Raw genomic sequence first — 14,005 nt, 5'->3', positions numbered from 1 at the left:
CAGCTCACAACAAAGTGCACGCTTCAGCTCACCGTTGGACGGATGAGTGGAAGAGCGGGATCCCAGTCAATAAAGCGCCCGTTAAGTTTAATTACAGATTGTCACAGTCCTCCAAATGTCGACGTACGTCGTTCGATGTGAAAACCTTAGAAATGGTAGGACCATTAATGTGAAAATAACGGAATATACTGTTTCTAGAGTTTAAAGAGACAGTGGCTACGATGTGAGTGAGTGTTTTGAGTTTTACGCCACACACACAGCAATATTAAAGCTACATAGCGGCGGTCTGGAAATAATCGAGTCTAGACCAGACAATCAAGTGATCATGAACATGAGCATCAATCTATGCAGCTGGGAACCAATGACATGTGTCAACCAACAAGACGAGCATAGTCGCCTTTTGTCTCAAGCAGGGGTTGCCAAAGACCTATTCTATCCCGGACCTTCACGGGTCCTCCACGACGTCGTAATTAATATAAATGGGTTCAAAACTTGCCACCATACGTAAGATACGCTCCAAATTGTATATTTACGGTAAGCCAGAAATAGCACGATCACCCACTCTATATTAGTCTGTCTGCTGTGTCTGAGAGAGCAATACACGTTAAAGGTACACAGACAGCGTATTTACAGTCTAAGTACAGTATAAAGAGTTATATTTCACACCAGTACGACTGGTCAACGGTACTAACGTTGTCCTATTTTTTCAGGCTTCTGGAGTAATTTCTCGTTTGCGACCAGCGTGTGTAACCCATGAAGAATCGGATTAGAACTGGTCTTCAGCAACTCATGCTTGTCGTAAGAGGCGACTAACGAGGTCGGGTGGTGGTCATGTTGAAACAGCTGATATCAATGCTCATGATGTTGATCACTTGATTGTCTTGTACTCGATCATTAACAGACCGTCATCAAGCACGATGATACTAGACTGCATGTTGTTTTAACTGCGCAGCAGTGTCTTTTGTCACACCAGTGTCCATGTGTGTCCTCGGCCCCTCAAGATCCCACTATTTGCAGCCCACTAAACACGACTGGGATAAAACTGAGCGCCGAATACGTGGAAACAGTCGCTACTGAACGTGTGAAAGTGCTCGTGAACTGCCTCTTGCGTAGTGGCTCATTGTTATAAGCCAGAGGGGCAGTGAGATAGCCTAGTGGGTGAAGTGCCCGCTCGTCATGCCGAAGACCCAGGTTCGATTTCGGTGAGTGAAACGGCGGGGAGTGAACCAGGATTGGACACTGACTGTCCCATTGCACAACTTAGGCGTGAGGAGCGAACGCTTTAACCACTAAACTACCCTACCGCCCCAAATGAATCAAGATGGCCGCCGATGGCCATGGCAGTGCTCTGTAAGCATTTGGTCCTGTCCCAGACAGTATACTTGAGCAAGTGCTCTGCGTGCACAGTAGTAAACGGGTACCCGATAGGATGAGATATTACTTACTTTTGAAAGTATGTCATTTTTCATCGTCATTCGAGACATGAACTATTTCTCTATGTTTGAGAATGTTGCTGTGAATACAATACAATATTTATTTTCATGCAGTAGTTCTAAGAATGTTGCAGTAAATACATTACATTATGTATCCCATGTAACATCTCGCCTCATCATTAAACTTCCGGGTATATGGTTGACAGTATTGGGTCATACTTTCATCAAGACTACAAATAACCCGTGAGGATGCGGGTTTAGTAACCCATTCTTAAAACTGAACTCAATCGCTTTCTGAAGACATTTATCATTTATTCTTCATAATTTGATCAGTAATAATTGTAATGTTTCCTTATCAAAATCACACTGTAGGCTATTAAACTGTTTGGGGTGTTATTACAGGCTTCATTCGGAATGGACATCTTTATACACACCGGCATATTAAATAGAGGCTTATTATTATAACTGCTGGTATTTTCAGGCATACGTCGGATTAGACAACGTCACTGTACACACCGGTATATTAAATACCAAGAAGCCAATCATGCTGAAGACCTAAAGTGAAAAGAGAAACCTCCACACCGACCTTCAGAACCTGGATGCACTACGATGCTGCTCAGGAAGCGTCTGTCTGAGTTTCAAGGCCATCAACTGCTCTAGAAAGATACATAGGAGAAATGATATATATACATATATATACACACACACATATATATATATACATATATATATATATATGAACTTCCCTCTCTTTTCTCCTGTTTGTACTGTGTAAAAACTGTACCAGTAACTTGCGCATCTAATGAGTGAATTATTCCAGTTGAACATCTCATAAGCAGAGCGAATGAAGATTAGTTAAAATATTTAATACATAGGTAATAGATTGTTCTGACCAAGGGGTCGCAGTTTGCACAGATGAACAGTAGTGTTCGACAAAGATGTGTCATCTTGCCCTTACTCTCTATCCTCTAAAGCGGCCGTTGTGTGGGACAGACTTTAAATTCAAATAGGGCGATATGACCTGAGTAAGTATTCGTACCAAGGCTGCTGATTATCATGAGGCACTGAACAGGGAGTTGAATACCGACACGAAATATACTTTTTAACCTCTGATCTGCTTGTAAGAAACACCAGCCGCGATTTCTGCATTTATGTTCGTTACCTTTTTTAATCACACGTATATTCAGTCCCATTTTATCATTGTTGTCTCTCGTGGTGGGGTAGTCTAGTGGTTAAAGCGTTCGCTCGTCACGTCGAAGACCCGGGTCCGATTCTCCACATGGGTACAATGTGTGAAGCCCAATATCTTGTGTCCCACGCTGTCTTTAATGCATCGTGAAACTTTACTCACTCACTCTTTGTTGTCAGGAAGATGTTTGAGCACATTCTAAGGGAACACTTCTGTTCAAAGTTTCTTTGACCAGACAGTATTACTTCTTTAACTTCTGAAAATAACTGGGGCTACCATTGTTAGCGAGTCTTCAAATATGGAAATATGCAGTCTAAGTAAACTTAGTCTCAGTGTTATACGTTACACTCCACCACAGAGTCTAACAAACCCTAGTAGAAGGTCGCGTCATGTAACCTTTGAGCGACCTATGACCGTCCAATCAAACGCGAGAGGGTTAAATAGATTTAACCAATCAGACAACGGCTACCACTTAGGGATCGGAGGGACTTATAAAATATTCAGGTCACTGACACCAAAGACCATATAATCTATTGTGTGGTGTCTGCTGACACAGATCTCTCCGCAAACAAAAATACGCATATAACACAGTTATGTGACCTGCACTATATACGCTTTGGGGTTTCTGTTGACATGGTTACCGTTAGCTAATATTTCCGCAAGATGACACCCTTGAATATTGCCCAAAACACTATTTTCAGCTACTGTGTACACACCGTTGTCATGGTTGTAACATGTGCATCACCCGAAAGCGATCGTGCGGTAAATAGCATTCGGAATCGTTCGGTTACGAACCTTTTCGAGATAAATAGTTCAAAACGTACGTGCGAATGTCCACTTTCGCGATTTGGTAAGCTGTGTTCTGATTCGTCAATCTCAGAGATTACCTGACGCGACCTCCCATAAGATTTTGTTAGACTCTTTAGTGGAGTGTAACGAAAAGTACTGAGGATAAGTTTACTTAGACTGGGAAAAATGAAAACCGTTTGCGAAAACTGTCACTGACTCGCCACCACATGTGTTCAGCAATGCCTAAAGTCAGGTTCATAAAAAAAGTTCTTTACCATTTACCGATAAGAAAAAAACACACCTGCCTACATTTTGAACTGTCAATGAATCTGCTGCTAACAGTTTGTACACATGAGGCACTATGAGCCGCAGTAAAATATAAATTGTCTTACACAGCCACTTTCCCGTGTACTACGGGACTTTGGGCCAGATGTTAGCTGTAGCTCGTTCATGAGAAAAACGTTAAATATACATATTCAAGGATGAGTCAGTCTGTATGTCCTTCTGTCTGTACATGCAGTAACTTAAACAATATCAATGAGTTGTACCAGTACTTACATGTCCATCCGATAAGAACATTCGAAAGCATAATTGTTACGAGTGTACTTTCCGTGATTTGAGCTGTTATTAATTATTATTGCGGTAGTTGTAATTGAGTCACAATATTTAAGGTTTTAGTGTTAGTTATTATGAGTCACATTTCCTACAAGGAATTATTTAAGCGGCATGCCTCTAAGGCAATACTTTGGAGTTATCTGCCTATGGCTTTCTGTTTGTTGACTTCCTATAGACTGTTTCTAGAGGCCGAGAGGAACAAATCTCAGCTGTTTAGGGTTCGACGGGACTTACAAAATGTCCTGTCACTGACACTGATCTCTCAACAAACAAAAATCCGCATAAAACACAGATACTTTACCTGTAGTATATACACTTTCGGGGTTCTATTGACATGGTTACCATTAGCTAATATTTTAGCAAGCTGACATCATTGAATATTGCCAAACCCGTGAAGGTCCCGGGGTAGAATAGGCCTTCAGCAACCAATGCGTGCCATAAAAGGCGACTATGCTTGTCGTAAGAGGCGACTAACGGGATCGGGTGGTCAGGCTCGCTGACTTGGTTGACACATGTCATCGGTTCCCAATTGCGCAGATCGACGCCCATGCTGTTGGTCACTGGATTGTCCGGTGCAGACTCGATTATTTACAGATCGCCGCCATATAGCTGTAATATTGCTGAATGCGGCGTAAAATACAACTCACTTACTTGAATATTGCCAAAACACAAATCCTACAAACGTTACAATACAAAAGTAGTTACATGAAGACATAAATACAAAATATACAAATAAAGGTTTCTTGAGATCCAATGCTGAGCCCTTCTCCTTATCCCAAGGCGTAAAACTAAACTCACCCACCAACAGGTATTTCCAGAGTCCCACAATCACGATCGCGTCTTCTTCATGTACAGGCTGATTCAATTTATTCGTCACCACTCGAACTACATGTCCCGGAATAACACGAGTTGTTACGAATAAGGCCGGGACACATTTTACGGACAGTGCCGAACCGAAACCGAGTATGGGCAGGAGTCAGCCTGGTTCCCTGTGTCTGTTGCGCCTACGCTACGCTTCGACACAAACAGTGTCGGAGTGTAGGACAGGCGCAGCAGACACAGGGAACCAGGCTGGAGCAGGAGTAAACGGTTTCGGAACGCACGACTTTAAACAGTGCAGTAATCGCACTTGGACACACATATAGGAAAGGTAAACATTCATGCTTTTAGTCGTTTGACTAAACGTAGATCCTGTCAAACTGATAGTACGGGTTTATTGTTTTTAAGTCATTGTACTACAAATATGTAGGTGACTGTATACATGTTGTAACAAGGACATCACTTCCGCTTCCATTTTGCAACTTTGCCGTGGCATAATGTCACCTAGCATTGAAACTTACTGAATAGAGACAGTTACAAAAATACCTGATCACAGACTGATTTAAAAAGAGTTGAATATTATTAGCAGGGATAATCTACAACAGGGACAGTTCAGTCCCTCGTTCTCTTTACCATTATTACTAATTAACGTGTGCCTCATCATGTTCCAACGTACACAGTGACTTGGCTCATTCTCAGCGTAACTTCAGCAGTGTTTAACAGAACCTCAGCCAGTTTAGTGTATCAGTCGGAGTTTTACAATGAATGAATGAATTATGGTAAGAATTAAGACCAAGAATTATAAGTTAATGAATGAAAGAAATATTTAAAAAAAAGAAAATATGTGATTGAATGAAAGAATAAATGATACATCACGGCCATGCCTCCCAAAACATGTTTAAGAACGCAAAAGTATCGCTAGAACACGTGTTAACATCAGCTGTCCCTTTTAGAAAAATCTACTTTGAAACATTTTTGTTCACATCAATAATTAATTCAGATATCTTGTTGCATGTGAGGAATGGCATGGACATTAACAAAATGTTAACTGACACTGTTACACACCACTGAAAAACAAAGTTTGAACTTATCACAAACCGTTATAAACACCTTTCCAGTTTTGTCAAATAATAAGATCAACAAGAGAGAAAGACGTGACAGAACCATAACCCTTATGCATCACCAGCATCAATGACGAATAAGATCAGATCGTCATATTTTTCACACACATCACATACGCCCTAACAATGTTTTCCAAAATCATAAAACTATCACTATTACTTGAAAACACCTTTCACCTGATAGTATATCCCCGTCATAGAAAATAAAGGTGTATGTGAAAGATGTGTTTGAAGCAATAACTAGGAACACTCGAACAACGTCGTGTAGTATTTAGTTTCATAAAACTATCACTATTACTTGCAAATACCTTTCAGCTAAAGGTATGTTTAGGAGTTTGTTCTCCCTCTCTATATAGACTCCCTGATATTAGCAATGGCCTGTTCCCCACCGAATTATTTCGGCGAGCGTATATTTGTCTTTTTCTCTGTCTTTTTCTCTATCTTGCGCAGATGTATGTCATAACATAATTATATTCGTTCCGATTCGTTAAACAGTCGGGGTGTTTTGAATTTCTGTTGACGGGTGTTGGTAGGATTTCTAACTCAGTGGGTGAGTTTACATTTTTACCGCCTTTAGCAATATTCCAGCAGTTGCACGGCGGAGGACACCAGAAATGGGCTTCACCCATTGTACCAATATGGGAATCGAACTTGGGTCTTCGCTGTGATATGTAAAATTTTATCCACTAGCCTAAAGTGGATAATGTGTAAGTGATATATTGTCCAAAAGCAGTAGACGGTTTCAGTTTTGTCTGTTATTGTTCAAGTTACTGCATCAGTCGCTGATGACGTCATGGTAACCATAGCTGCCGTCTGCACACAAACAGTATCTTCCTTCGAAGCTGTGTTAGGACAACAGTGTGCAGTTTTCTGTAAGTCCGTACCATCTTGTTGAGGGACGAAAGTCTGAAATGATTCTACTTGGGTGAAACCCCCAAACAGTGTTCTGATGCCGTGAAATCCAGAATCAAAATAAAATAGGTCGAATCGGGAACCGCGTATATTGTAGATAAAAAAAGAGAAACAAAGCATGTCACGTGCACGTGAATTTTACAGGTGGCTACCACCGGGCTAGAGAAAATAAAGGATAACTTCCTGATGTGCTGTATCTGCTTTGAGATGTACACAGACCCATGTACACTGAGGTGTGATCACACATTCTGCAGGAAATGTGTCACCTCATACATCCAAAACAGACCAGATGTTGTACAGTCCAAGACCATCCCCTGTCCCTGCTGTCGACAAGACACCAAGGTCCCCGACCCCAGCAGATCGGTGGAGGAGTGGGCGGGGCAGATCAAACCCAGCATTGTGATTCAGGGGCTGATTGACACCTATAGGTCCGAGGTAACTCCGCGAGGTAAAGTGATATAAAGTATGATCTGATCGCGTGCATGTATATGTGTGTATTACTAAACCAGGGAACGACTTAACATTGACATTTGTATGTGTTAAAAACGGTCTTATTTCATAGCCTTTTCAAATTACAAGGAAACTAAACTTGTACTTGTACTTGTGTTTACAGAGACGTCAAGCACCTGTTGTACGATCTGCCAAGAGCTAGGGGAGACAACTCCAGGGGCTGTGTGGTGTGCTGAGTGTGAAATGTACCTCTGTGACAAATGTGCGAAGATACACCGGGTGACCCCTACCTTACTGAACCATGACTTGTGTGACCTTTCGACTAGGTCAAAGGTCAAACGGAGGATCAAGTGTACGGAACACAATAGTAACCGGGTTGAGTTCCACTGTCAAGACTGTAGGAAGGCTGCCTGTCTGACATGCAGTATCATCTACCACAGAGCTTGTAAGGCTGTCGTCACCATTGAGTCTATGAAGCCAGTAATGAAAGCAGCACTGATGGAGAAGAGACTTGGCATGGAGAAAAGTCTGAAAGTGAGGTCGAAGAAGTTAGACATAACACACGAGAAACTCCAAAGTATGTCTAGAATCACAGAGTCAGCTGTTCAAAAAATTAAGTTGATCAGCCAGACAGCCATTGACAAGATTAAACAGAAAGAAACACAATTGTTGGATGAACTGAATAACATATCACAGACATGCGCCAACCACCTCCAAGCTGATGTGGAGCTGGAAGAGATCGAGATGCAGATGTACAGACAACATTGTGAGTTCATTGACCAGGCCTTGGCATCGGACAGTGAGATGGACCTTTATGAGGCGTATCAGGCCTGGGAGTCTGGGGCTGTAGAGGGGGAGGATGTCAGGGATACAGAGGCAGAAGACACCCGGAAAATAGATGACATCATCTTTACACCAGACACTGACAAGGTCCTGCAAGCCCTAGATGACGTACAGCTGGGGACAACTGACGTCACATACCGGGATCAGGGTACATGCCTGCCATCTCCAATGCTGGTTGACACGGTGGATGGGAGGGTGACGGTTGATGACGAGGTCCCTGGCTTATATGATGTGACAGTTCTGGTTGTAGATGGTGTACAGACACGTGTTGTTACGGACCTGGATAACATGTGCGTGAAATCTTTCTTCACAAGAAATAATCATTCATGCCATTCTAGGCTTCCCCTGGATACCGCTCCATATGGGATAACAAAGTTGAATTACAAGCAAGTGATGGTTGCTGTTCCAGAGTCCCTTCAGATTGTAACAGTAGAAGTCACCCCTGACCTGATTCTGCTCTCGGCCATCACAACACGTACCAAATACTACAGTCTGGTTCTTTTGAATCCTTCATCTCTTGCAGCAGGTGGTGACGGCTGTGTTGATATCCTGGACATGGCTGGACACGTGTTGAGGTCAATTACCATATACAATGGTGACTGCCTTTTTCAAGACCCCGACCACATGTGTGTCGACAACAAGGGTAACATACTCGTGTCTGACTGTGGGAATGAGTCTGTGATATGTCTCACGTCAGAGGGGGATGTTGTGTGGAGATACGCCCCTACCGGAGACAGAGAAATCACCAACCCTTGTGGTATCACAACAACCAGCACGGGAGACGTGATGTTTGCAGACGGAGACACTAACAAGATGATACAGTTGACAGAGTCGGGGGAGTTTGTCAGAGAACTGCTCACACTAGAAGATGATGATGAGATGGACACGGATGAAGGTGATGAGGCACAGATATATGGTATATGTTTTGATAAGTACGGTTTCTTATTTCTATGCACAGACACGGAAGTGAAAGAGTACATGTTTGCCTAGCAGAAAACAAAAGAATGAAAGTACGTGCAGAGCTGTGGTTTAATCGTTTTCATCTGACTGTTCGTGAATGCTTTACATGAGGTTAGTCTGAAAATGGCCAAGACGTACGAGTGTCGTTATCGTATGAATAGCAGACATGCAATATTCAGATAAGTCACGATCATTTTCAGAGAATTGCACACATGCATTATTCAAAGAGGTCATTTGAGCATGAAGTGAAATAGTCCACGTGATCATCAGTTGAAACACACCGGTGGGTACGTCTGTTGGTGAGATTGCTGGGGTGACCTGAGCTACATAACGACTACTCGATCTCGACATTGTACTGTACCTGGTTCCAGCTGAGGTATGAACGCCCTAAGCACAGTAGTCTGACAGTGCCTGAACCACATTATTTTCCTTATTACCGTGCCATTTCTGCAGTGATGCAGCCTTAAATAAAGCAAGTCTAGATTTCCCCAGGTTCTGAAGCTCTTATCTCCCCGGGGCTCCTTATATGGGTTAGTCAAAATTATATATGTTCAGATGCTAATTCAGTTTTGATACAAATGATCGTCATCACAACCTGAGGAAATAAACCATGTTGTCCGGTGCAGCCACATGCACTAATGAGTCACTTCCAGCAATTAGCCATATAGACAGATGACTCAATGAAACACATCGGTGATGGTGATGGTTGTAGGGATACTCAGACAGAAAAATGGAATCTTAACAAAATACGATAATGTATATTCTACCTTGTTAATATTTAACGATAGTCTGTTTTTGACTGACATGAAACGCTAGCAGCATATGAAGGTGTATGGCATAGGATCCATTAGTCTGTCTCAAAGACCGTGAACCGAACTTTTCACCGTGTTAGCCGTCCCTGCAATGCTTAAGCTCTAAATGAAGCAAGTCTAGACTTCGTAAGGTGCAGGATATTCCATCGCACTGTGACTCCTGTGGAGTTAGAAAACACATGTGATAATATCGTAGGAGAAGTAGATTCGGTAAGATTGCATGCATTTTGCTGTTTTATGTCCTAGAACGATCCTCAAGTTTGAAATACTTGACATGACGTTCCTATTCACATTTCACGTTTCCTTTTTTCACATTTCTTAGAGAGTAGACAATTGTGTTCCAGTATAAACCCAAATTAATAACTGTAAATTTCAGGGTTTTTTCGCTTTGCATAGATTGTTTGTAGTTGAACATGACGATGAATGAGGTAGTTTGTAATTCAGTGGAAAATGGTGTAATGCCACTTTGCACACTACAGTAATTCAGTTAGATGAACGTGAAGACGAGCGACACAAATTACTATCGTATAGTATCCAAGAGTGGACAATGAATTTGGTGCTTCACTTACATTCCATGTTCACTTATGGATCATTCCAATCAAGTATGACTGGATCTGCAAGTGTAAATAGGAAATGTACGCTGAAGCACAGAGAGAGATAGAGAAAGCATCACACTTTTGTGTTTCTTTGAATATTACACTACTGTAATCGTACTCATACTTTTGCTGAAATATTCTCATCCAGTCAAAACAGTCCATGAAGAATCAGAAGTGAGATGAAATAAAATGTGTTTGATTAACAATTGTAGTTTAGAGTTGATTATTTTTTCGATTCACTGACTGATGATGTGGTTCGAGAAACCGATGTGCAGACTATAAGCATCCAAATAGAGCACCGGATTCATACAGTTAGCACATCGTTTTCTTTTTTATTCCTCAGTGAAACGAGAAACGAAATCCTCAGTCAGTATTTATGATCTAATTGTTCCCAAAACAACATCGGCAACAGTTTCATAAAGACCATCATATGTATGAAAGCCGTCAGAAAATAAGAGTTAGTGAGTGAGTTTAGTTTTACGCCGCTTTTGGGAATATTCCAGCGATATCACAGCGGGGGACACCAGAAAATGGGCTTCACACATTGTGCCCATGTGGGGAATCGAACCCGGGTCTTCGGCGTGACGAGCGAACGCTTTATCCACTAGGCTACCCCACCGCCCTCAGAAAATACGACAATGAATCCACACTCATGCGTGACGTGTGTAAGATTATTTCTTTCGGATTTACAAAGGGTGAAATACAAAGTACTGATGCTTGTGTTTAAATTAAAACACAAACTGTCTTCAAGAGCTGATCACAAGCCATCAACCAGGCAGAGCCTTACGGTCAGCTAGTCAGAATCTGCTTGATCGCCCATCTTCAATGTCAGCAACCTACGGTGATCGTAGACATGCAGCAGCAGGCCCGGCACTATGCACAGACAAACTGTAGCGCAAATGGGTTGCGCAGCATAGAGAAAATGACCAGTCTTCTTACGTGCGAGCGAAGCATACTATTTGGCTATTTTTTAAATTCCTGACGTCAAGAATCTGTTTTGTGAACCTTGCCCTCATCTTTATTTTGTATCGATACAGTCATTCAACTGACTGTGAGCTGTACGTACCAGGCCTTTTCTTACGGACGGAGTGGCCACGATTTGGGACGATCGAGTTTGGCAGCCGAGTGACAAATTACCACAGAAGGCGACACAAACCCATTGATGCAAATCACACCAGGATAGGACGGCCGAAAAGGTAGATTTTCAGATAAATTTAATTTGATTTTTCTTTAACCGCAAACATTGTCACACTGAAATTGTGTAAAACATTTTGTTAGAAGTATTGACAATATCATTCAAAGCATCGTGATATCAAAGCAACGAATCTTACATGGAAATATTGCTGAGTGCGGCGTAAAGCTCAACTCACTCACTTACATGGAAACGACCGGCTTCAGCAATAAGATCATACCCTCCTAGTACTCTTGTGTTTCATGACACTGATCCAATAGAGACAATTTTAAAACAAAACTAAACTTTCATATAATAGTTCATATATTTGAATAATATTAGTATCTGTCGGTCCCCATTCAAATGGGCGAAGATATCTCTTGAACAGATCCTACTGAAAAGTGTACTTAACAGCTTGCTGCTGCGGAACGAGCAGATAAATGTCTACTACCCGTGATACTGGGCTGACGTTAGGTGTCGTGGAACAGACAGCTAGTATATACCATGCATGAATCATGGCGTGTTTGTCTTGATTTGATCACGGTATTTTCCACACGTTGTCATCAAACAACAACTACGGTGTCGAAGCATAGCGTAGTAAACCCCGTAGCCTTGCTTCAAGTCTGTTCTGAATTCTTAGCTCATGGACGTATAGTAGTTCTATCCTTCGAAGAAGCAGGCCTAAATAAGCGAACAACACTGGCCCCAGTCTTTTGTTTATTACTTTGTAGAATTTATCATTTAAACTATCAGTTATTACCTTTGAGACTTGCGCAAGTCTACAGATCCCGGAAACCAGGCTTTTCTAAGACTGGTTTGGTTGTGGTTTAACGCCTCAACAATATTCCAGCCAGGACCAGGCAATCCGGTGACCAACATCATGAGCATCGATCTACGCATCTGGAATACGATGACATGTGTCAACCAGTTGAGCGAGTCTGGCCACCCTTCAGTTACTCCCATCTCCGTACATGCATCCATTCACACCTAAACCACTTGGAGTACATGTTATCCTGACCACAGTATCTACACATGCATGTGTCATTGTTATTCACTTTCTAACCACTCTACATCTTTTTTGTCTCTACATCGCTGTATATATTCGAACATTAGTATATCAGTACGATTCTCTAAACGTGTAATTCAACGGTGAGTTGAATTTATGTCGTCGAGTGGCCTTATGGTTTAATAATGACAGTACATATTTGACATGCGCATACAACCTTGCTTATATCCAAGAATTACACACAGACAACTGTTAGGAATATATTTAAAGCATCAGACGTTATTGTTAGCTTGTCAACTTTGATATTTTTGGAATACTTGAATGTTTTTGGAGTTCGGAATGTCTTTGACACATTTAATACTTAAAGAGCAATTAAATATAACCATGATATTTATCTTTATCAGCGTAATCATCCCTTAGTGCACAAAGAATAAAAACTTTCAAACTTTCTGATTTCTACAGAAATGGCAGAAACAAAAGTGAGCAGCCGCATTTCTTGAAACAAGAGACCGTTTAAGAGATGTGGTCCGTGTGGAAACCATACTGACAAATCATCATTCAAATTAGAAGTATTTCAATTAAAGAAGCTCATTGAATTCTAAACACTGTGCAGTCCTGCTCATATGGTAGATCAACTTCAGACGTTTACAAAATATGTATGATAATCATAAAGAGCGCTTTGAGCGTGCACGAATGTGTGAAAAAGCGCTATGCAAATGGAACTATTATTATCAGTCCGACGAAAAGCCTCTAAAACCGATAATCTCATGGTGCTATCCATGGCGTTTAGCAAAGCCATTTATCTTTTATAGTCAAAGATCCCTTTTGTATACAACCACCGTATTGAAGTAAATTTAGTACACTGAAGTGTTTTGTACATGTATACTACTAGTTTTTTAATAAAGGTTTCTAAAAAGATTTGAATTCAGAGATGTTCGTTTGGGCGGAGCTCTCTTACGTCACGTGTATTTTAAATAGATATTTCCAGGACGAGGGGTAGACTAGTGGTTAAAGCGTTCGTTTCATCACACCGAAGGCCCGTGTTCCATTCCCCACATAGGTACAATGCATGATGCCCATTTCCCGTGGAATATTGTTGGAATATTGCTTAAAGCGACGTAAAACCAAACTCACCCACCAACAGGTATTTCCAGAGTCCCACAATCACGCCCGAGTCTTCTTTGGAAAGCACCCGTGAGCAGGGACACTGAACAAAATGGGTGACAACAACAAAACCTCCCCACTCCCTACAGTTATCATCACTCCCCCAAGCCATAAATTATTAACGG

General features: G+C 41.6%; 1 protein-coding gene across 1 annotated transcript; it reads left to right on the top strand.

Moving 5' to 3' along the window:
- Window positions 1-5,080: 5,080 nt before the first annotated feature.
- Window positions 5,081-10,745, top strand: LOC137284884 (tripartite motif-containing protein 2-like). Its single transcript, XM_067816914.1, has 3 exons — window positions 5,081-5,176; window positions 7,023-7,326; window positions 7,492-10,745. Exons 2-3 carry the CDS (start codon window positions 7,065-7,067, stop codon window positions 9,159-9,161), a joined length of 1,932 nt encoding a protein of 643 aa, XP_067673015.1. The 5' UTR covers window positions 5,081-5,176; window positions 7,023-7,064; the 3' UTR covers window positions 9,162-10,745.
- The last annotated feature ends 3,260 nt before the right edge of the window (window positions 10,746-14,005 follow it).

This window comes from Haliotis asinina, chromosome 5 (genome assembly GCF_037392515.1).
Source record: "Haliotis asinina isolate JCU_RB_2024 chromosome 5, JCU_Hal_asi_v2, whole genome shotgun sequence".
NCBI lineage: Eukaryota > Metazoa > Mollusca > Gastropoda > Lepetellida > Haliotidae > Haliotis > Haliotis asinina.
The sequence above is the reverse complement of the archived record's forward strand: the minus strand, read 5'-3'. Positions and strand labels throughout refer to the sequence as shown.

Bases quoted from the DNA above. Each gene is read 5' to 3' on its own strand.
- LOC137284884 (XM_067816914.1), top strand. From the start codon at position 7,065: ATGTGCTGTATCTGCTTTGAGATGTACACAGACCCATGTACACTGAGG. The intron at 7,327-7,491 runs GTAAAGTGATAT...TTGTGTTTACAG, and splicing joins GTCCGAGGTAACTCCGCGAG to AGACGTCAAGCACCTGTTGT.